This window comes from Pseudochaenichthys georgianus, chromosome 22 (assembly GCF_902827115.2).
Source record: "Pseudochaenichthys georgianus chromosome 22, fPseGeo1.2, whole genome shotgun sequence".
In the NCBI taxonomy this organism is placed as follows: domain Eukaryota; kingdom Metazoa; phylum Chordata; class Actinopteri; order Perciformes; family Channichthyidae; genus Pseudochaenichthys; species Pseudochaenichthys georgianus.
The window spans coordinates 14,918,391-14,942,891 of NC_047524.1; the positions used below are offsets into that span (position 1 = coordinate 14,918,391).

Consider the following 24,501-nt stretch of genomic DNA (forward strand, 5'->3'; position numbering starts at 1 on the left):
GGAGGCGGCTGGAAGAGTACAGCCACCACAGTAATCATCACACAACTGTTTTTTTGTTAAAGAACTTAAGTTTAGAGTGTATTCCTTCTAACAGAGTATATAGATCATTAGACATCTAACCACATCTCTCATAAGTGTCATCCCAGGCCTGTCCTGCATAATGACTGATTGATTGATTGATTGATTGACTGTGTGATCACTTCCCTGCAGCAGATTAGTAATTGCTTGTTATCATTTTTGAAACGTTAGTGAGCAGGCAGGGTCCTCTCCTCAGGGCCCAACAGAGACTGTGTGTCACAGATCGAGCTTGTTATCATTTCCCCGGCCCGCCACACAAGTGTCCTGAAGTCACACTGGACACTGAGTGCCACAGACGAGCCAATGGTAACTCATCTTTGCACAGACGTAACTGAAAGCTTTGAAAAAACAAATCCCTGTTGACTGACTCTGCTCATCAGCCAATCACTGTTGACTGTGACCCTCATTTAACCAACCACAAGTGGCATGTTGTGCCCTGTCACGCCCCATGGCGGTGTGACTGTGTCGTTTTGTCTGCTGTCAGTCCTGTTTGTGTATATGTGTGTGAGAGGGAGAGAATTCATCTGCGTCTTGTCTGAGTGTCTCGCTCCTGATGCTCACAATGATAACCATCTTAGTTAAGGGTGTTATCATGCTAAATTCACAAAGAACAGCTGAGGCTGACATTAGACAAAGTCAGGGGGGACATGAGTGTTTATACCAAATTAGATGGCAATACATCCGAGAGTTTGCAAGACATTTCACTTAAAGCCAAACATTTTAACCTCATGCTGGCGCTACAGAAGAAAAGGATAATCAAATTCAACAGCATTCTCGTCTGAACCAGATTAATGTCATGGCATCATTTCATCTATTCAATAGCTGATGAGATATTTTACTCTGGACTAAATTGGTAGGCCGACCAACCAAAGAGCCATGGTGCTAGCATGTCTAAAAATAAACTTGAGTGTCCAGCTTTCTTTTTTAATTCATCTGGACACAGTCCCTCTCGCCAACGATAAGGCTGATGACTTGGTAAATGTCTCTTCTGTATGTCAATTTGTGATCGAGTGTTAGAGCTCGTTAATTACTCAGTGGCTGTTAATGGACCTTCAACCCAGATTCATCTTCCAGTTGGTGTGTGTTGAGCATGTTGGTGTGTACTCACCCACTGCATGTGTCCTCTGAGGCAAAGGACACCCCGATCAATAGGAGCCGGCCTCAGTATGGACCGCGGGGTGTAAATACAGGCTGGACTTAATACCGTGTGTCTATGGCAACAGCAGGCAAAGGGGGGCGGTGGGTACTAGCAGTTAACCCCAGCAACACCCCCCCCCCCCCTCCCCAAAAAACACCCACTCACTAGCATTAGTGTGTGGGGAATGGGGGGTAGAAACAGGTTGAGACGGAAATGAGGTAATCTCCCCTGGGTTAACAATAGCACACGCACACTCACACACACATTCACACACACACACACACACACACACACACACACACACACACACACACACACACACACACACACACACACTCTCATCTGTCAGACAACAGGCTGGTCAATGACTTCATCTCTGTCAGTCTGTCCGTCAGTCATCTCTTTGTTGCTGGAGAGATCCTAATAGCAAACGCAGCAATACAAGAATTCAGATCTTAGGGACATTTATTAATCTTTTTTCAAATGGATGTTTTTGTTCATTGTGCTGCTGCCACTGCTATTTGTAGTTCATCTGGAATCAGGCTCTCTGCAGGAGGATTAAACTGCTTTTAAGGAGTGATGTTTTTGAGGTGATGGAGCAGCACAATAGGGACTCATAAACGTGTTGTAGACGGATCGTTGCGGATGCTGTTGTTGTTTTCCTGTTTACCAAAATGGACATACAACGGGTCCAAGTGCTTCGTTTCTGCCTCCCTCAGAGTGTCAGTGATTCAGGGTTGTTTTACAGCCACATCGCTGCCAGGTTTGTACATACGCTTGTGTGTCAGTGTGTATGGATGTGGTCATTTCCACTTCCAGTATATGTCAGCGATGACTGATGGAAGATAAATGTCAAAGAAAGGAAGTCAACTGAGAGAAACAAGGAGAGAAAATGTGGAGAACTTTAATTAATAATATGTGAACCTGTTCGATATTTTGGTTAATGAGGTTCAATCGCTGTGGGCACAGAAAGTGTGTTGTGGTTCCAGCAGTATGGATATTTCCCTGTATTTTAATCAAAGCCAAAATACTAATCTGTCAAATTAATCTGGCTGCAACAAACTGTCGTTTGGACGCAGAATTGAGGTTGTTTTGGATTAGTTATTGTGTGCGTGGATAACTATATTTGGCACAAAAGTGCGAAAAAGCAACTCTTTGCATAAGAGTTAAGTGTTGAAAGTTGTGACTCTGATCTGTTTTGATGATCCTCTTTGTGTTGTTTCTTCCTCCCGCCTGGTTGCATCCTTTCAGTGAAAGCCAGAGTGATACAACCCTCTGTGTGAACACCGAGCAGCTTCTTTATTCTAAACACTCGGCAGCCTCTCATAGAGCATCTCTGAATAGCAGGGCTCTGTAAGCGCTCCATACATGTTTAATTCACACGAGTATTGAAGACATCATGGCTTCTGGCTAAAGTGGCAGTCTTTCGGGCCAGTGCACTCCTCTTCCTCTCTGGGTTCCGCTGGCAGGAGGGATGATATGGAGAGGAGATGGAGAGAGGGGTGGGAGGTTTGGTGGCTGCTGCTGTCCCAAATGAGAAAGAGAGGATCAGAGAGCCCTGTTGGCTGTCTTGTTATCACAAGGGAGAGGAAGAAGGGGATTTAAAAATAAAGGACAATGGGGTTTTATGTACACTATGTGCAGCTGCTGCTTCAAACTGACCTTACTATGTGGGACACCAGAACATTAAACCTGAGAGGAGCAGCTTCATCATTCAAACCATATATACATTTCACTTTTTAGTTTTATTTCACAGTCATTCAAATCGTTGATAATTGGAATACATGTATTCAGCACCGAGCACTTTAATGTGCTGAACAGTATATCAATAGACTGTCAATGTGGATAGGGAAAATTTAAAAAAATCTCAGGAAGACAAATTGACAGATAGATGCCATATGAAGACATTTTGGAGAAGCAATAATGTGTATCATGAGATTATTGAATTTGTCTATCATCAGATATTTTGGCATTGTGTTTATTTAAAAACACTGTATTACTGCCCCCAAGGGTTTGATTTGTTTGTCAACTGAATTATAGAAAAAAGTACTAGCTCAATATCCATGGTAATTGAATTAAATAGAATATGTACTATAACAACACATGTAGTGTTATACATATCCCCTAATCCGGAGTGAACAGAAGCTGCGATAATACAAATACAATATGGAGAAACCAAATGACAATATGAAGTGATTGTTCACTAAATGAAGTATTCTGTGTTAGTAGTCAGCATAGTGAAAGCTCACCATTCTTTCAGGTATTGTCCAGTACACCTGTAATCATGTATTTCCTTTTATTGTAAAACATGTAACTCACACAGACAAAGACATACAGAATATCGGTCAAAATGCAAATGCTCCGCCACTCCGTTGTGTGCGAATAAAAAGTAGCAGCGTGGCAAACTGATACATCATGATGAGATTGAGCTTTTTGCACACAAGTGGGACATTTAGCTAAGAACATAAGCACATTAATGCCGCTGCATTAATACCATTAAGATGGCAGTTCTGATGGCTCTCTCTCTCTCTCTCTCTCGCTCCTCATTTGGGCTTACTTGTAGGCTTTCTGCAGTATTACACAGTACTTTGTGTATCATCGAGGCAGGGGTTACACAAACATACTACGGCTTAGTACAGTTCTCACAATCTGGACCACATGATGGATCAGGGATGTTGGCGCTCGGGTGACTTTGCATAGATACAGCCTTATTGTTGGTGAAACTGTGATGCATTAGTGGAAGAGATATATTTATGCCTTTTTAAGTTTTTAAGTATTTTATCCTCACTTTTGTAGTCCTTAGTATAAAGTAGTAAACATGGAATTAGGCTCTGAGTGTAGTTCAGTTTACAATACAATGATTTTGTTTTTTAAGGATGACTTTAATGTTGAGGTTTTGCATTTTCTCTAATATATTTAAAACAAAACTCACAAAAAATATATAAAATGTACTTTTTCAGTTTCTTGCAGATAATAGGAATGACAATCCTTCCATATCTCATTAGCCAGTAAGCTTAATTTAGATTTTTGCATCACTCACAAGGACTATGCTCACACGCTGATGATTAACAGGTTTAATTTTAACCAGATGATGGCGCTGAAGAAAGCGTTAAGGATTACCAAAGTTATAATGTTAATGTCTGAAATATATGTATGTATATATCAGGCTACTATGTTCCATATACTATAATTGTGTTATATATCCCTTGCTGCAACTTTACTGCTCTTCTTGAGATATGACATCTTTCAAGTCTCGCTGTTTCCTCAAAACAAGATAACCTAGCTCGGTTTACTTACACATGACACTGTTTCTCAGCAGTGAGGTTGGCATGTTCTGTTTTTAGAGCCCCCGGGCTTTCTTCCCTCCGTGCTCCTGTGAACAGTACTTTCCCCATGGAGCAGATTAGAGGTCTTGCACGAGAGTTAAGTATGCGTTAATTTAGATTTAAGACTGCAGTGAGGTAATGATCATCCTGCCAGGCTCTGTCTCTAATCCAGGCAGACTGAAAGACCTCTTCTCTCTGTCAGTTGGACCCCAGCACACATCCAGACACACACAGGCATCCATACTGTAAATGTATATACCCCCACAGTCTACACTATACACAGCGGGTGGCTTTGCCCTCCCCCAAAATACCCGGTGAACCCCAGAGGCTTTAATCCTTACGGTGATGGAATAATAACAACTAACCAAATCTTCTATACACAGTATTTCATCTTTCCTGTGTGTGTGGGGGGCTTGTATTGCTATCTTTATGAGGACCAAATTAAACGTTTAACCTTTCTAGTGAGGACATGTGTGCATTGTGTAACAACTTGGTCTGGTAGAATGACATTATTTTCCATATATAGCATAATACAAATATTTAAACATACTTCACATAGAAAATAGAAGGCTCGAAAAAGCACCTAAAAAATGCATAAAAGCTATATGTTTATTTGCATAGTGGACTCCCCTCTTTTGTTGCAGTGAACAAAGTTATTATTATAATCTTCTCTTGTATGATTACAACTAAGAAAATAACTAAATTATTTTTTTAAGGGTTGGACTTGGTTTTTAGAATAGGGTTAGAACAAGGATCAGGTTAGGTATATGTATTTATTTGTGATTGTTGGGGTAGAGAATATGTTTTGTCAATGAGGTATAATAAGATAACATGTGTGCGGGGACGTTTCTTTTACCCTAAGCTGGCCCTTCACCAAAAATATCCTCGCTTTTATTTTGGGTGTACGCACAGTATGGGTACCATAATATACTGTGTGTGGGTGTATAATTATGTATTTCTCTTCCTGTTTGAGAAAGATTGGCAAGAAATCATAGAGTCCTCAGTCTTAACAACATAACAGCTATGAATGTCATGTCTGTCTGTGCTTTACATTTCACAATATTCTGTCTGTAGTACATCCCGCTTATGGCCAGGTCAAACACAAACTGGATAGATAATGCTCAATTTGGAGTCTCCCCACAGACAGCCAGATCTCAGATTTTCCAGCATATTACTCTGTTGAGACCATAGACTGTATAGTAAATGGACAATGACGTCCAGTAGCGTGGCGTGGGAAAAATATTAGGGGAAGCCAATAATACGTCCTTTCTTTTGGGTCGGGGGTGTGGTGGTCAATGTAATAACGTAACCAGATGAGTGATTACAGCACCCGGTATCATTTTACACACATTTGTATCATACAGATGAAGGACTTACACACGCCTGTTATCTAGCCGAGAGGTCCGCAGCGCACTCTCCAGCCGAAACTCTAATAAGCATTCATTCACAAACTAAATCAGGAGACCTTTAACGTTTTACGTCCGATTCGCTCCTTTTTTCCTCGCTGTACACAGCTCCAGTTTGGGCATCGGCCTGTCATCAGATTGTATTTGTTGTTGCTGTAGCGGAAGTTTAGTACAATTCTTTTTGATTAAATACTCCAAATCTCCACCCTCCATAATTGCACTTGCTTCAGTTGCTTGCTACTTTCAAACGGCGGTGAGAGTGATGCAGTGACGCTATCTATCTTCTATCGATTAGATTTATGATTCGAAAATTATAAAAGTAGGGTAGACATGTAGATATTATCCGGCTGAAGAAAACGTGCATTTATCTAACAGGTTCGTTTTCCACTGACCTTATTTCGAGCTATTTTCCAAAATCCTATGGAGAAATCCCATTGCTTTTTTGTCGAGGGAAACCGAGCGCAGCATACTTCCGGGTTTTAGGACGCGTCACTGCAACACTAAGTTGATGCGATTTGATTGGATTGTGAGGCAAGGCATGGCCCTGACTAATCACAGGTTGGCAGGGGCATGACGTGAGCCTTGTCTGATTGGTCAATCCCTCCATTTTTTTTCACCAAGGGAAGCCAATTTCGGCTGGCCTCCTCTCGCAACAGAGAGTTCAATCTACTGTTTCACCATAACATCTAGAGGGGTGCTGTTTCACTCTTTGTAAAATACTCAATGAGAATGGGGGAGAGACGGGCCGGCAGCAACACACAACAAAGAATTTCCGAAACTAAACGAAGTGTTTTTATTTATTTATTAAAATTATAACTACAATCCGAAAAAACAGGGGAAGCCTGGCTTCCCTTGGCCTCCAGGAGAAAACGCCACTGATGACGTCAGAGTCTAACTCCTGCCTGCTCCAGCCTGATCCAAATAGGCAAAGAGGCGGCATAAGATAAGTCTGATATTTAAATGAAGAATACTCCACCAGGCACCAACACAACAAACACGTCCGAGTTCAAGTTGTGTTCCCCGGATCAGCCTCCCAGCTGAGCCCCTGTAGCATCCTGGAGCTAACAGAGCTAACGGAGCTAGCAGAGGGACAGAAATCTAGAAGCAGCAGTCACCGCAGAGACCTGTCACTCAAAGTGACCACGCCCTAATTTATGCAAACACTTTAAGACCTAATATAACTAAAGAGGGTGTGTTGTAAAAAAATGCACTCCCCAATCCATTGTCATGAAGGTGGAACCTAACTACATCCAGAATAATTTGTATTGCATCCAGGGGTAGAAACTGTAAAGTAAAGTTGGGCATTTTAACATGGGGGTCTATGGAATTGCTCCTTTCTGCAGCCATCCCCTATCGACGGGCCAGTAGATGAACTGCAGTTTGTGGCACTTCCTTATGGGCTTTCCCGGCTCTTCCCCAGAGTTTGCCGCTTGGTTGATACACACCGTACCTTGGAGGCCATTATTTACTTACCAAACCTCAGATAGAGTTAGAAATCCTCCCTGACACTGACAGCATGTCTCTATTATCTACAGGACCAACCAGGGATGCATACTTGTGTGTAATTATCACTGCTGCTGCACAGGAAGCCTCTCTGGGTGCTTTCCTCTCTCTCAGCTGGCTTTTATTATACAGGAGGTTATGATGTTTTTTTTAAGCGTGTTAATTATCATGATATTAATTGATTAATTAGATATGTGATGTTGTTACCAGCTGTGTAGATTGACTGCTGCACCTCTAATGCCCCTTTCACACCAGCGCCTTTTCAGCTCCGGCTCGGAGCTAGAGCCTGAAAAGCGCCGGGTTTTCCAGTTCACACCGCAGCGGCGCCGGCTCTTAGCTCCGGAATCCGCTTCATTTCCAGCTCCAAAAAATTGTCGGTCCAGAGGCAAGAGCTTTGGAGCTAAGAGGCGACGTCGCTTACGTCTCTCTTACGTCGAGGCGTGCAGGAAACTAAACCCACCTCCCATGGGTCGACTGTTATGCCTGCCTAAAAGCAGTAGTGCTTATAAACACACTTTATAAAGTCAGGCAACACTAACCAGGCTTCGTGTGATTCTGTTTATTTGTGCCTTACTTTGACCATCCGTTCACTGTTATCGATCATTGTGGAGAGAGGTGTTGTTTTGTATTATTGCAGCTATCGGATGCAAGTAGTCAGTTTAGCTTCGGTTGCTATGCCAACATCACCCGTTTTATACCAGAGAAACTTTCATAACAGCGTTGTGATGCCAAACAGTGTCAATTCAGACTGACACACATTCACTTAGGCTAAGGGGAGCTGGGGATATGCATCAGCTGCTTGTGTGAGTCGGACAGTGAATACTTTAGAGCGGCCGCTGCAGTGTGAGCTAACCGGGAGCTAACGGGAGAATAAACTCCCGTGGAAGAGCAGCCAGCACTGCAGCGGTCGGTAAATGCTGCAGAAACACATTAATAAACAATGAACCACGGCACTCTGGAGAAAAGTATAAGGTTGGAGAAGTCGTTATTCAATTTATTCTGGCTTCGTGTGATTAAAAGCAACACGATCATCGACCCGACGCAGTTGTTGTTGTTGTGAGCTGCCGTTGGGGGGCAAATCAGCGATGTAAACGGTGACGTCATGACGCAGCAAGGGCAGCTCTGGGGCGCCAGTGGGCGGTGTGCACAGAGCGGGAGCTGAAAAGGGAAACTGGAGCTGAACCAGAAAAGCTCCCGCTCGGAGCTAGAAACTGAAAAGCGCTGGTGTGAAAGCCGCATCAGAGGCATACATAATCAGGGTTATCTGTCTTTTCTTAGACATCTGATATGACTGTTGAGAGGTTAATTAGGATGTCTGTTTGTGTCTATCATCCATCAGGTCTGCCTTTTTAGACATGAAAGGCACAGAACTGGTGCTGGTTACATGGTGTATGCCAGGACTTTCTGGTTCCCCTTATTTTAACATGGTCTGTTTAGGTGGTGCCCTTAAAGGCAAATTATTTTAAGCAAAAAGTTCGGTTCTGGTGTATTATTAATTGTGAGGGTTTTTAGATGTGTCTTTTCTTAAGAGCTTCTATTTTTTTGGGATTGTGAATTAAACAGTGTGGCCTTGGACTGGCCTCTAGGTGGGTGTTCGTTGTATAATGTAGCAGATGTGTCAGGAAATTGGACATTCTCCAACTCAATCAAAAAGTACTTAAAGAAATCTAACAACAACAACTATTTGCTGCTGTTGTAGTAACAGGTGCAAGTAGGAAGTTCATTCAAAAGTTATATATTATTTATCAAAATGATCACTTAGCAGTGCATAAATTGCGAGGCATCCTAGCTTGCGGTTTACATTTTCAGGCCCTAAAGTTCACAGTTTGAGACGAATCAGTGCAGTCAGGGTTTTCCCATTTTCTCTCATTCCTCTTCTGTCACAGTGATAAATTGCCCAAAAAAATACTATTAAAAAGAATACCGAAATGTCAATCAGTAATTGACTAGATCAGTAATTTATCTTTGGTAAAGTAGTTCACTAGGTTTGAGTGGAGCAGCCTCATGACCACACAAGAGCTAAGCTACGCTAACTGCGCCCTCATACTCGCGACAAGCATTGTCATTACAAATCTACCTCTTTTTTATCACTGGTTAAACACTTACAAACCTTTTGGTGACGGCTAACTTCTCTACATCTTAGATAACCTTTGATGGGGCCTTTACATTTCACTTTTTATCTCGAAAACTAGTCTTAACTGCTGTGATGTACGGGTAGTGCGGGGCCGTGTCAGTGACTCATGGTCTGTTCCGGTGCCTTCCTCTGTGAACCAGCAGGATGAAACAATTAGCTTAGCAACAAAAGCTAATTGCGACGATAAAAGAATCTCTGCCCTCGGGTGCTGCACAGAGAGAAGGCCACAAACCGCCTGACACATTCTCAGTATGCCGAGGAAACACTTCCCCAGCTTAAATACATCCTTTGATCTCATAATGAAGCTGACAGAAACATGAAACTACTGTTCCACTCCAACCATCCTGTGAACAGGTTGAGGCATCATCACTTCTCTCAGCGCTGAGACATCTGCTAATAGACTGAATACACACAGCCCTGACACTGTGTGTGTGTGTGTGTGTGTGTGTGTGTGTGTGTGTGTGTGTGTGTGTGTGTGTGTGTGTGTGTGTGTGTGTGTGTGTGTGTGTGTGTGTGTGTGTGTGTGTGTGTGTGTGTGTGTGTGTGTGTGTGTGTGTGTGTGTGTGTGTGTGTGTGTGTGTGTGTGTGTGTGCACGCGCGCGCGTGTGTGTAGGATTTGTGTGGAGAAGGGCGGGGCAGGGGGGGCACATATGTCTAACCATGTGTGCTGGGAAGTGCTTTGCTTGATTCAAAAGCCTGGGAATGTGGCCTCCTTTTCACCACTGGCCTATGAGGCTTATTTGACATGCCTCAGTGTGGCAGAATCCTTCATATCTTCTCTGCTCTGTCTTCTTCTCTGACGTCTTTTCATCTCCCTTTCTCTCTCTCTGTACTCCTGGCCCTTTTTTCTTCTCTCAACCCTCTCAGGCTGCCTTTTTGAGATGAATAATATTCAGCCTCCCTCCGCTGAGAAATCTGCTTAGTCCAGCAAAAACAAGGTGAAATGCTCAGACAGGAGCTGTTAGCCAAATCAAGTCGAGCTGAAATTTGAGAACCAGACTTCCAAGTGCATGCGTTTTCTTTTCACCAATACAGATATATTGTCACTTTATTTGCTATCACTTAATAGCAAAAAAACAACTATTCTCCCAGTAGCCAGTTACATACAGTATTTATTTTTCTTATTCATGAGCTGGTCGTGGGGAAGTGCTTATGCATTTTTAAAGATGAAGCCTATAGAACGCACAAGAGGGAAAATACCATCAGGCAATGGCGCGTCCTGAAGAGAGCAACTGCCCGGAGGATCGGCTGCAGTTCGTGGAGGCTCGTTGAAACTGCTTTGTGCTGATACAACAAAAATGTTTATATTAACAAAGGTTCCATGAATACTTACGTAATGCGGTCACATGTAGTGATGATCACACAGAGAAATATGAGCTGACTGCAATTTGCCTCAACTCTCTGGAGCATTTTGGCATCTTTTAGCTCATTCTTTAGGCTTTATAGTTCAGGCTGCAACTTAATAATGTTATTGAAGGCAGCTTTTCATTTAGGTGAGTGCTCTGGTTGTTCGTGGAATGGAGCCATTGTTAATGTTATTTCTTACACCTGTGCTTTTCCTTCTGTGACAATTCAGTATCTGTGAAAAGGGTCTAATGCAGGCTTAAAACATCATTAAGTTCATCTCTGAAAAAAGGGTGTCTTTTTTCTGATTGAAATATTCTAACATAACGTTATCTTGTTCTTTAGTTTGACCTTCAGTTCTTCAGTGAGTTCCTGCTCTGGACATCGGTTTGATTCATCACATTATTTGAATGTCACTGATTGTGATTTTCCGCAATAGCTGACCTTTGTCAGATGACATATCGCCTGATATCCCTTCATCACAAACACATAGTCATTCTGTTTTCTTTGCCTCATATTTGTACTCAGTCACCCCTTATTTTTTTTAACTGAAATACGTCACGTATCAAGTGGGCCTCTGGATTATTTTCTTTTTTTGTCTGTAGAAGCAGCTGTGATGTTTAGCAGCTATCATGTGCCCTATTGTGCATTGTCTCCTCTTTGTCATGTGACCGACAGAGAGCCTGCCGCCCTCAGTAACTCTATCCAACACAGAGGCATTGAGCACACTGTCAGTTCCTCATCCCATGATGTGTTGATTGAGCAACGTACTGAATGTAAAGGAGGAGTAGACTGGACGCCCGCTTTATTTCGGACTGCTTGAAGAGAAGTGAAACCATCGGCTTGGAGCTGGAGGCCCTCCATCCCTCCATCCCAAACTGCTCAAGAAATAGGGCCTGTTTTTGTAAGAAGATCTATCCCTGTGATGCAGCCACCTCCTCCTCCCTCCCTGACTCCTCCCAGTGAGCCTCGGCCGGGTCTCCGAAGTGGAGAGAAGTGTCAGTTATGTGATTAGAGAGTGTGTTAAACTTATTTTGAGATGTAGGAAACATGATGTCTGTAGTTAACCTCCATGGTTTTACATTCATACTGAATTAAATGTCGAGGCCTTGAACTTCTCAGATTGATATATCCTGCAGCCTGGTTTATCAATGATGGAATGGATTATTACTTTCCACAGGAAATGATATTAGTTTGGTTTTCTTAATCTTGATAAATGAGCAGCATTATGACATGTGCATGTTTGGCTAAGGATGAATCTTAGGGCTGACAAACTGGATTTTAGAATGTATCCAGAGTGAATTGTGGAGAATGTTGTGCCATATGTTAGGAACTTTTCATTCACATCTGCTTATGTAAGAGACAAATGTGTTTCCTGTTTGATTTTGAAGTTCCTGTTTGTCCCATTGATGGAGGATATTTATTGTGTTAAACAGTCTACAAAATGTCTCCGCACTCAAATCATTGTCCTGAATAAATGGTGTTGTGATAGCTCTGATATGATATTGCTGCCGGTTAACTCGACAACAGTTGTGCAGTGGGGAATGACGGAGAGTTGACAGAGGGGAGGGCGGTTATAATGTGGGAGTTGTTGCTGAAATCCATCTGTCAAGTGAGCATTAAAGGCTTCTCCCAGAGGGATCACAAGTTGTTGCTGTGCAGTTTATTCTAAGCCTCTTTGAAACATTGTTTCATGGGTATAAACAACTCTGTCGTATTTCCCTCTGAGATTCTTATGATTCAAGACTTTTAGATAAAAGAATAAAATGGATGTTGATAACGAGAATTTTAAGAGCAGGAAACGTCTCTTACATTTGAAATCCTTACTTGTGCTGCACATTTTTGGGTAATTAAAACCAAGAAGCACAAATAAAATCCAGGACTATGTATCAGGAATGCAGGGTTTGAGTGAAGCCAATAAAGGGGAGCTATTTGAGGGCGTTTGGACGACCCCTTGGGAACCGGAGAGCAGATGAGGGCAGGGAAAGTGAGAGGAAGCCGTCTGGGAGCGAACCATGTGTTAGAGCCGGCCCGGGGTGGGGGGGGGGGGGGGGGTGTCTCCAAGGTGTCACAGTGTCCTCTTCTAGCTTCGTTATTTTACTATATCTGCCATTTTTATTGTTAATGTAATCATACTACATTGACTATGGTACAGGCCTAGTGTTATCTCCTTCACTTTTCTCTCTATAGTCAGGTAATACAACGATTCATCATACTTTTGTTTGTTGTCACCACTTCTGCCTTTTTTCACTATACAGTGTTGTGCTGCTTGAACCTCTAAACGGGTCGCTTCATCATTCCACAGTCTCATGTATTATCGTTCGGTAAAAGTACATGTTATCGTGGTTTCGAGTGAAAGCATAATCTTGTGCACTCCATACGTCTGCCATATGTTGCTACATACATGTACATTTCATTTGATCATGTCATCTCATATGATGAACTATTGCAGAGAGTAAGGCTCTCTTGGCAGTCGGTGAGCACATCAACAAGGCACTTTGATTTGCTTTCCTTGGCTCGCACACGTTCAGACTGCTAATGTGAGTCTGATTGCCGGAGAGGCGGCCCCTAAGGTGTTGGAAGTGAAAATGAGAGCAGCGTTTAGTCACTTCACAACCTCCGGTCTGCCGGTCAGCATCACTGCTGACTGCTGTTCTCTTTTCACCTTCAGAGACACATGGTGCTAAGGTCATCATGTTACACACACAACACCAACAATTGTTTTATTATAAACTAAAGCTGCATCTCTTGAAAGTTATAATTGTGTGATTCCAAAAATATCAATGGCCACCTTTTTTAGTGAATGAATACCCTTTCAGCTCTGCGGTTGTGAACGTGATTATTTCATTTATCCTTGTAGCTGTGTAATGTGTGACTTTTCATTTGCTTTTTACCAAATGAGTCTCCAGCGAGCAACCTGCTTGCTGATCAAACACTTTTCTTTTCTTTTGACACACTGTATTATTACTCGTAACATCACACACACTCGTCGGCAGTGACGCCTCTAAGCATTTCTTAATGTGCTGTAACGCTGCCACAGTAAAGGCCAGGAGGGAAAGGGGAATGTTCCTGCGTTAAGTTTTAGGTTGAGGTCTTGTTTATAGATTTTATAAATGGCAACCCACCCTGGACTCAGCACACACACACACACGCTGTCAGATATGCACAGTGGCAGTGTGTATTCCTAATGTGGTGGCTGCAGAGAGGTGTGGCTCCCCAGTGACCCGCAGCTAACCACATGATTATACAGTAACTCTGTTTCATTGGTTTCATTTGACTGACCACCATCACTCTGACACTATGCTGGTCAACAGTAACTGTATGAGAGATGCAGTGGAGCACCTCTGTAGTCTAATACTCTCTAATATGACTACTGGGAACAGAAGTCCTCCCCACTATCCAGTTCTTCTCTGTAGGCCTATCAATATTACCACTTTCTGACTCAGAAATAATTGCAATGAATATATAATAGCACAATAACGCAAGTACACTGTTTTCAAAGACCAATGCACTTTTAATACTTAAGAATATTACAAGTTAAATGTGGAAATATACAGAAAAATAAAACATAAACATAACAAAAACAATTATTTACCAGACTCTCTGGCTCTGTTAACACAAATAAAAAAAACACCCAAATGTTTTAACAATAAATATTGAGGTCAGCAATTATGAGGGATATAGTGTTTGTTAAGTCAATAACATAACCATTTAAATGATTGAAATGATATGTAAAATAATTTAATTTAATCATGATCTAAGTTTCTGTCTGTAAACATTAGTTGCTCAGAACTTAGCTTCTCATAAACGCCTCTCTCATTTTGTTTTGTTATCTATTTAACCAAAAATGATTCAAACTACAGTATGAACACCTTTGGGATTTCGACTGCTTTTTTAAAACAAATGGATTGTGTTGTTGTTGAATGCTAAGAAAATGATTTACCTTTTGTAATAATGACATGCTGCTTCAAATATCCCACACAAGACTCACAACAACATGTGTCAGCTTTTTATAAAGGAGACTTACAAAAGAACATTTAGTAACTGGATCTCTACACCCTCTCTCTTCAGTCAATAACTACAATATGTAACTGGCCTCCCCTCCTGTCCTCTCTCCGCAGTGAACAGAGTATCTGCCAGGCGCGGGCCTCAGTGATGGTCTACGACGATGCCAGTAAGAAGTGGGTGCCCATCAAGCCCGGGCAGCAGGGCTTCAGCCGCATCAACATCTACCACAACACTGCCAACAACACCTTCAGGGTGGTGGGCGTCAAACTGCAGGACCAGCAGGTGAGAGGACAATAATCAGTATCACACTCCTTCTGATGCCATGACTTTAGAGCTAGATAAATATGGTTTAATTACATTAATTAATTTGGTTAATGTACAGCGTCCGTATTTGTTTTTTTTTACAGGCATTCAAATATTGAAGCTTTTAGTAAAAATCTTCCCCATTTGTTAATACTACACCTTATCAAAATAACTTGTATTAGACAATTGCAGTAGCAAAAACAGTTGAGTCTTCACAGATACAATGTGTTTTGAGGTTGGATTACAATTGAGATTTTTTAAAGGAATTTGTCCGTGCAGACATTTTAGGATGAATTGGATCTAATCTGTTATCCTGATGCTCATTGTATGTGATGATGACGCATACAACAGTTGAAATGTGTCAAATAATACAAATGTAACTAAGCTGCCAAATTGATCCATATGAGTGTTTTGAACTGCCTTAAGGAACATCTTAGTGATGTTACTCCTGTGAGACATGTGAGGATGCATTTGAATTACATTTCGAGGTACCTTAGAAGTTAGAAAATCGTAAGGTGTAGTGTACCAGTGGCCAAACATCTGGTAAAATGTTGGGGAGAAACTAATAAGAATCTTGAAACCCCAACTGCTGAATAACGATGAGTTAAATACTTAATCACGGGTTGTCAACAGCCTTTCTTCCTCTATCGGTGACCAGCCAGCTGCACGTTATTAAATAATATTTTCATTTCTCTTCCCCTAAAGGTGGTCATCAACTACTCCATAGTGAAGGGTCTGAAGTACAATCAGGCCACCCCGACCTTCCATCAGTGGCGTGACGCCCGCCAGGTTTATGGGCTGAACTTCGCCAGTAAGGAGGAGGCCACCACCTTCTCCAACGCCATGCTGTTCGCCCTCAACGTCCTCAGCTCACCGGACTGTGGAGGTAAGGATTCATCTTTTCTGTATTTTAATGCACTCTTTTCACCGCGTTTAATCCATCCCCTTATGCAGCCACCTTGTTATATTAAAGTGCACATAAGTATTTCACTTCTTGGCAGGCAGTGAGTGGTTTTCCTGTGACATTTCAAAGTAAAATGGCTCGTCTCAGTACATCAGAGTTTTAGTTTTTGAATGTCAAACTGTTGATGGAAAATGCTGATGGAACTTTCTGGCTCAAATTACAACCGACTGTCTTTAAATCTATTTTTGCTCTCAAGAGAATGTCAGGTAACCACAATTAAATAATCCAAATAGTTTGGACTGTTTTTCCATTTGTGTTGACTGCGCAAACACTGTGAAATGGAAACTTTCTCATCAATCCCTAACTCTGTTAAACAGGAAGTACGTTGCATACAGTACAAAAGGAAGATATTAAAGTAATGCATTTAAACGACATAAACGTCTAAATTGTTTATAATATATCCACATTCAATCAACTGCAATGTTCAAACCCTCAAAGTGTCAAACTAAACTAAGCTGTCCTGCCCTCTGCTGGTTAATAATACGTACTGCAGCCTCAGACTTCTGCCAAACAATAACAACAACAACAGGGACTGGTTGGTTTATGACTGGAATTTGCTTTTCATTTAGAGCAATTTTGTTGGGGTATATTTATTTTCATTACTATGCAATAATTATTTTTGTTATTTCCAGATGAACACATAACATTTCCGTTGTCTTTAGCATGCAGCACGATAACATCTACACGATACATGCAGAAGTGTCGGCACATTTGTAGCTTTTAAACATGGACAGATAATGATTTCTGTTGGAACCCTGAAGTGTGTTTGAAGCCAAACTCACGCCTACTCTTGGTTTACTAAATAGCCTCTGACCAGCTCTGGTTACGAGCTACTTATAATCTGTGTGTGTGTGTGCATAAGATGTTTAGAAAAGAATATCTCTGAGTATTTAACTGCGGTGTCATCCCATCCTATCCTTGTGACTCTCCTATTGGTGGCTAAAATATCCCATATGGAGCCCTAATGCCGTACCCCACTGCTCACATGGCAGCCCTGCTTTATTTTGGTGGGATCATGGGTCCACGTTCTAAACTACATTGCTTAAGGTGTTTCTTGCTAAAAGAGGTAGTATAGATACATATTAACATTTGTCTTGAACTGTGTTGGCTGTGGAAAAACATGCGGACTCCAGATATTTCACCTGGTGTGCTCAGAAGGGTTTCTTCAGCCATCATCATCCTCAGTAAGTGCTGTAGAGGAATACGCCCACCAGCCATGCATGTTTAGCACTGTAACTGTAACACAAGTTATTTTCTCCCAATGAAGGAAAGAAGGTTTGTTAGGATGTGTTCATCGTGCATTGTTTTTGCCTGCAGTGGTGGAAAGGAACTAGTACTTTTACTTAAGAGAAGTTTTGAGGTACTTTTACGAATATAATGCTAGTTTATACTTCGACTTTGCTACATTTCACTTTAAAATAGTACACTTATGTGACAGCTGAGGTTACTTTTTCCACTAAAATTAAAAAACAGACCTATCGTGACCTTACAAAACACGATGCATTGCTGAATATTAAAGCAAACTTTGTTGCTATAAATCAAAATGAAAGTCAGGGAGGACTTTGATGTTTCATTTTTAAGTGAAGGTGACAAGGTCATTGTGTCCATCTGTCTGTTTCTGTCTGTTGTTAGTAATCCATCATATTTGAATGTCTTGGTCTTGTGAGTGCTTAAAGAAACAACAGAGGAGTACATGAGGGAGGAATCTTTTCTTCATCACATTAATCACACACACATACATTAGTCTCCTAAGCTCCCATAAAATACTTACAAGTCTGATCAGGCCCCCTCGTCCCCTGGGCTTCCTGTTCCTGCCTCTCCATGGCAACAGACAGCGCCTTATACCATACATCTCGTCAGCAGAATAATCACACATATGCAGGACAGCACAAAGTGATAATGGTCTCCTTCACAGCTACCTCATTAACGTCTGCAGAAGGGTTGTGAGGAGTTATGTGAGTGATTCCCTGAAGTCTCACCTCAAAACAAAACAGACGATAGTTTTTGACCAGAGAGTCAGCAGGTGCAAGTTTCTTTCTCTTCTTGAATCATTTCTTGTAGTGGTATGTTTCTACAACAACTATTGTTGCCGGTAGAAACAGAAACAATTGAAAAACGTTGCCACGCTGATACTTGGGCTTTCTGAACAAAAGGCCTGTATTTACAAAGCGTGAGAGGGCCTCTCTATCGACGCCCTTTCTACCGACTCGCTCTCTATCGACTCCCTCTTCATTGCATACTTGGGGATATAAAGGCTTATTCAAGAAGAGGATGCTAATTTAAAATGTGTAATTAAGCCCGAGCAAACAAACTGTTATTGTGTCATGTTTTATCTTCTTGATTTGCTTGCAAAGCGACTGCATATTTGCTCAATTGAATGTGCAGCTTCGCCAGCAGAGCGCTTAACTACCATGAGCTAACAAGCTGAGTTCAGGGAGCGTCAAGGAGAGAGGGAAACAAGACATCTTCTCTGTGCTTCTCATTACAGTAGTGCAACAAAAGAAACCCAATAGCCAGGTCAGCAGAAGCAGTTTAAATGAAGCACCTGCATTTACCATGTGTAGGACAAAAGATGAAACATGCAAGGTTAGGGTTTGAAGCAAAAGTCAAGTCAGTTTTTATTTATATGAGATAAGATGAGATGAGGTTCTTTATTGATCCCAAGTTGGGAAATGTTTGCGTTACAGCAGCATAAAAAGCATACAAGGCATTACACATGAGTAGAAATTAAAGAGTAGAAATAAACAATGCTAGAAATTAAACATCTCAAAATAGAATTAAAACACCATTGAGAATACAGTAGAGTGTGAAGATAAAAAATCTATAAACTCTGACAATAAAACACGAGCCACACTTGTCCCTTTTTGTGTTTTGTCTTGTTGTTAACTCAAGAGTTATAGAGTATGGTGCAAAAGGGTGTCTCAATTTACACAAAAACGTTCATAAAACATAATAGAAAGCTCAATATGACAGTCAAAAAAGACTCATTTCGTGGACATTTTTTAAAAATTATAAAAATAGAAAGCTTTAAATGAAAGCATACAAAACATTTGGTACAAAAGGGTCTAACAAAGGTATTTTAAACATCAAACAACCTCGCTTTGATCCTTTTCGAGCTGCAGTTTGTAGCCACAGCTCTGCCTCAGATTGACTGCCCCCCCCCCGCCCCCACTCTGCGACACAGCGAACGGAAATATCACCCATGGGTGTTCTTGATGTCATGGTGGGCGTCGAAGTTTAATGTCTGGTATTCTGGTGATATACGATGCTCCCTGTTAATAGCCACTCCAGCATGAGGCTCTAACTCCGTCACTCAGCGGGGGGGCTGAAGACCGTCTGTAGTTTATGTGTGTAGTCAACAAGCAAAGAGCTAACGTTCAAGCAGCTGATAACCTGTTGACTTATTTAGGCAACATTGATGTCGTGACTGTCAAGCTGTTATCTTGTCTTCACAACGTTGTATTGCTTGACGGTCCATGTGTTCTTGTTCCCTTACCTTATGTTACATGTATTTTGATGACATTTATTTGCATGATGTTTCACGGTAATATTTCTGTTTAATCGACTCTTCCTGCTGTGGTTTACAGTTGAAATTCCTGTGGTTGGCAACATATTGAGCAAATTACGTTGTAAACAGCTTGTTGGGTCTCCGGGGCGAAGTCACAGTTCCTCACATGAGGCCTGCTGTGGTCTGGTCATTCAGTAAAACACTGTTTCTCTGCCTGCTCTCGCTACTGGCACTCTTTTATATAAGCGGATTATAATTTGATAGGCTTGTTTACAGTTGGAAATGTACCTCGTAATGACTCCCTGTTGATCTCGTACATATATCATACAAAGCCTTAAAGATGTTGCACACGTGTTTTAGATCTGTTCTGAATCCTGCTGTGAAAACAACCCAGAAAGAGAGTCACAAGATATATTAAAAAGGCACATATCTATGAGAGTGCAGAGTGAAAACAGAGCTAATGCACTTTCATACTGTGAAATATTGTTTAACAAAGAAAAGTTTGCATAATATTTGAATTAGAGAGAAATGAATGAGACCATGAAGAAGGCAGAAGCAGGCGGAGGAGGAAAGAGTAAATACAAATAAGAAGTGAAAGAATGTGAGAAACAAGAATGAAGAAGGGGAGGGGGGGATGAAAGGGACAGGGGGTTCAGGACGTGACTTCTGTGTCCCTCTCTGTATTACACTCATATACTTTATGGTTATTCTATTATTTCTAGTGAAGTTAAAGCTTATATTCTGTCCTGAGGGGGAGAGCCTTCATCTTTAGAAACGTGTTTTCAGTACGTTTTTAAAACATCAGCACATTAAAACTTCCCAGAGACTAAGATTGTGTATGTTGCCCAACAAACATATTCACTTTGCACCAATGTAAAACAACGAAGAAGAAGAAGAAGAAGAAGAAGAAGAAGAAGAAGAAGAAGAAGAAGAAGAAGAAGAAGAAGAAGAAGAAGAAGAAGAAGAAGAAGAAGAAGAAGAAGAAGAAGAAGAAGAAGAAGAAGAAGAAGAAGAAGAAGAAGAAGAAGAAACATTTGGCATGTCTGCTTAGTATATGACCTAAATCTCCTGTCAACTTGTTATTTCAGCATTTCATTAAAGTAAAGAAAGTAAACCCATAAAGAAGAGCCGTGGATAAGATGCTCAACTTAATAAGGAGTTCAGAAAGAGGCTGATGTGTGTTGTAATTCCTCCCTTGGTGTCTTCCAGCTCCAGTCGTCCAGCGCCAAAATGGACCTACCTCGGAGGAAAACGAGGCACAGAGGAGGTACGATTTTTAACAGCTGCAAACAAGAGCTTACATCAGGGGTGTCAAACTCAATTTCATCGCGGGCCACATCAGCATTATGGTTGCACTCAAAGGGCCGGTTGTAACTTTAAGACTATATAAAAATACATATATAAATATATCATATATATAAAATAATGTATTATATTACATCATTGCCTCTGCATTGGATTATCATCGGATAGGATAATAACTACATAATTAACTACGCCTGAAAGCAGAAGTCTAGGGCAAGTCTCTTCAGTGTGTATGTCCCAAAATGATTTAAAAAGAAACGCCAAATGCTGGAGAAAAAAGAAATAGAAGTGACATTTTGAAATAAAAATCTAATTCTGAGAAAAAGGAATTCTATGAAAAAATGCATATTTTGAAGAAAAAAAGGCAAATTCTGAGAAAAAAGTCATATTTGAGATGCATTGTGGGACATGTAGTTTATGGGCAACGTGCTTCTGTAGCATGTAACCGTATAATAAACATATTATATTCTTTGCAAGCTCTTGTGGGGCCACATAAAATGAAGTCGCGGGCCGAATGTGGCCCCCGGGCCTTGAATTTGACACCCCTGGCTTACATGAAGCTGTCTTTGCACATAAAAGCAAACATTAGTACATGTAGTTTACAGTTTCAGATCTTAGTGGTTCAGCTTAACTAATTGACATAAGCTTGAAGAGAAGTGACATGTTCCACCTGACAGGATGATGGAGCAGCACCAGATGCAGGCGCACAAGGAGAGGGAGCGACGGACGTCAGGATCAGGTGAGGCAAAACAAACACACCTACACCCAGCTATATAAACACACACACACACACACACACGCACAGGCTGCCCTGGAGACCGACCTGGATTGAGGGGAGCATATCAGATTCTCCGAGCTGTTCAAAAAACTGTCGACAAAAGAAACCTCACAACAAACTCCAGCTGTCAACAAAGAACCGTGCGGAGGAGCAAATTGCTCTGCTTTGTGTGTATTCCTTTTTAATGGAAGTCATGAATGTTTGCTAAGGAAAAGCAAACAGGCGATGTCATCATTACTAAACACCACAGATGCCAGCCCCGATACAATAGGTTCCTGCAGGTAAACAGGCTTCCCAGTGTGGTTTGTGTTGGTGTTTCCCGCCTTACTTTCAACCAGTACCCCGCAGTCTGTATGCCCTTATGCTTTTTTATCCATGCACACATATAAATGTTCAAGTCTGCCCCTTAGAGACACATTCAGACTTAAACATCCTCCGCGGTCCCTGAGCGGCGATATCAGTTACCCCCCGTCCCTGCAACATGCTCTACTGCCATCTCTTTCTTCCAGCTACTGTTGGGGGGATGCCATATGCTTTCTGACCATGGCTCAGTCATGTTGCATTCTGCTGCTTGTTCTTTTATGATATGTTTGATTATTTCTTATTTGCTATTGGCTTCTGTTTTTTGGATTGCTCCTGATTTTCTCATCGTTACTTGCTTGGTTGCTCAGTTGTTTGCTTTTCATTCTTCTCACGTTTTTCTCTTTTCTGTTTTCCTTTGTTTGTTGCCCTCCTTTCGTCCTCCTCTTCATCTGCATCTCCTCTCTCTCTGTCTCTCCTCTCTCTGCCCGTCACAGTCATTTCCACTCTCCAATATAAAGTGTCCACCCCTCCCATCCACCCAGACACCCCTCCCGAGTACAGACAGTACAGAGCTAGCACACTGCCGCCTTCCTACGCCCGTGTGGCCTCCTCTCCTCCCTCCTCCGCCTCCTCCTCTCCCTCTCAGGAGAGAGAGGTGGGGACAGCTAGGGACAGAGCCCAGCTCTCTTCCCAGCTCTCCACCTCGCTCGCCTCAGCCTTTTCCCCCGTCCAGTCAGGATTGGCCACCATGGGCCGACAGATCCGTCAGATCCCCCTGTCTCCCCCCTCAGCGGCCCGCCACCTCCACCACCAGCAGCAGCAGGACATGATGCTGCCCCCTAAACACGGCACCTGGTCCGCCTCCCAGCTGCAGCAAATGTACGCCCAGTATGCCCCCTCCGCCTCCCCTCCAGTTATGATGGCCATGCCTGTGAAGCAGGGTCCTCCCCTGCAGCCCTCCATCCCTCTGGCTCACTCCCTGCCGCCCCTGAGCACGAGGATGAAGCCCCCGCCCCTTGACCCAAACACCATGGCAGGCCATCACCAGTACCAGCACCCACCCCACCCTCACTCCAACGGCCAGCCAGACGGCTCCTACTCTCCCCACTCTCAGCATCTGCCCCTCACCCCGCAGTACTGCGAGGCCGTCCCCCTCCCTCCTCTGACAGCTCAGACAGCCCCAGGCCCACCCCCCAGCCACCAGACCCAGTACCCATCCACCTTCCACCCTCAGCAGCAACTGCATCCACAACAACAGCAGCAGCAGCAGGTGTACTACCAGCAGCCCCCTTCCACCACTTCCTACTCCTCCTCCTCCTCACCCCCCTCTTACAATGCCTTTCACTCTGACGGGGGCTCGCCCAAGAAGACCCCCTCCCCAGTCCCCCAGCAGGCCCCCATGGTCACCAGCAGTAAGTATATGAGGAGGAGAGAGGAGGAGGTAGTCTCTCAGCAGTAGGATAGTGTATAGTGTGTGTGTGTGTGTGTGTGTGTGTGTGTGTGTGTGTGTGTGTGTGTGTGTGTGTGTGTGTGTGGTGTGTGTGTGTGTGTGTGTGTGTGTGTGTGTGTGTGTGTGTGTGGTGTGTGTGTGTGTGTGTGTGTGTGTGTGTGTGTGTGTGTGTGTGTGTGTGTGTGTGTGTGTGTGTGTGTCATGTGTAAGGGGGAAGTTATTTTCACTCTAGTAGATGCACCTCACCCGTAATGCTACACAAGAGCATGAAACCCACATGTGTCAAATGCATTCAGTATCGAGCACTTAGAGCCCCGGCACGCTCACAGTCCACCTTCACTTCCTCTCTGGCGTCCGATTAGATCTGCTCGCAGGGCCCCGTTCTCCTCATGTGGAAAACAGCATTATCCAGATATACTGTTACATGAAACCTAAAGTGCAAAAGGGCAGGCTTATTGACTGTTAACTGGATCGTGACCCAGACCGTTTACTGTTAACCACAAACATGTACACACTAGAATGCATATTATTGCAATTACATTTCCAGATTGGAAACCTGTCTATTTCTATACATGATAAAACAACATTTAATTAAACGAAATTAAACCAGATTTTGTTTGAGAAACCGTGAGCGAAAGAGGCTTACACTCGAAACTAATTTATTTTAAATTAAATTGAGCAACGGAGCCAGAACATAATGTCGTTTATTTTGTATTTGATATCAATATGTGTCATTTGAACACAAAACATTTAATATATTATAAACTGAAGAACTCACTTTGCCAGAAATCGTTGAATTATACTTGACTTTAATAAACTTGATGGGTTCAGCCGGATATCTGCTCGTAGTTAAGCTACATTTGAAGAACAGGGCCCTGGACAGTTAAGACAGTATAAATACACACTGTTTAATCCGTAAAAGTCCGTAAAACACTTTATTTAGCTGTTATCTA

General features: G+C 42.3%; 1 protein-coding gene across 4 annotated transcripts in view; it reads left to right on the plus strand.

The window, feature by feature from the left end:
* Positions 1-24,501, plus strand: part of evla (Enah/Vasp-like a) — a 37,888-nt gene that overhangs the window by 10,806 nt on the left and 2,581 nt on the right. For 2 of the 4 annotated variants that reach the window (XM_034111929.2, XM_034111928.2), the window contains exons 2-6: positions 15,051-15,219; positions 15,946-16,126; positions 20,922-20,979; positions 21,695-21,756; positions 22,593-23,510. In XM_034111929.2, coding sequence (XP_033967820.1) covers positions 15,051-15,219; positions 15,946-16,126; positions 20,922-20,979; positions 21,695-21,756; positions 22,593-23,510 — 1,388 coding nt within the window. Of the gene's footprint in view, positions 1-15,050; positions 15,220-15,945; positions 16,127-17,215; positions 17,389-20,921; positions 20,980-21,694; positions 21,757-22,592; positions 23,511-24,501 lie in introns of those variants that run through there. The other 2 variants (XM_034111931.2, XM_034111930.2) reach the window with 2 other exon arrangements.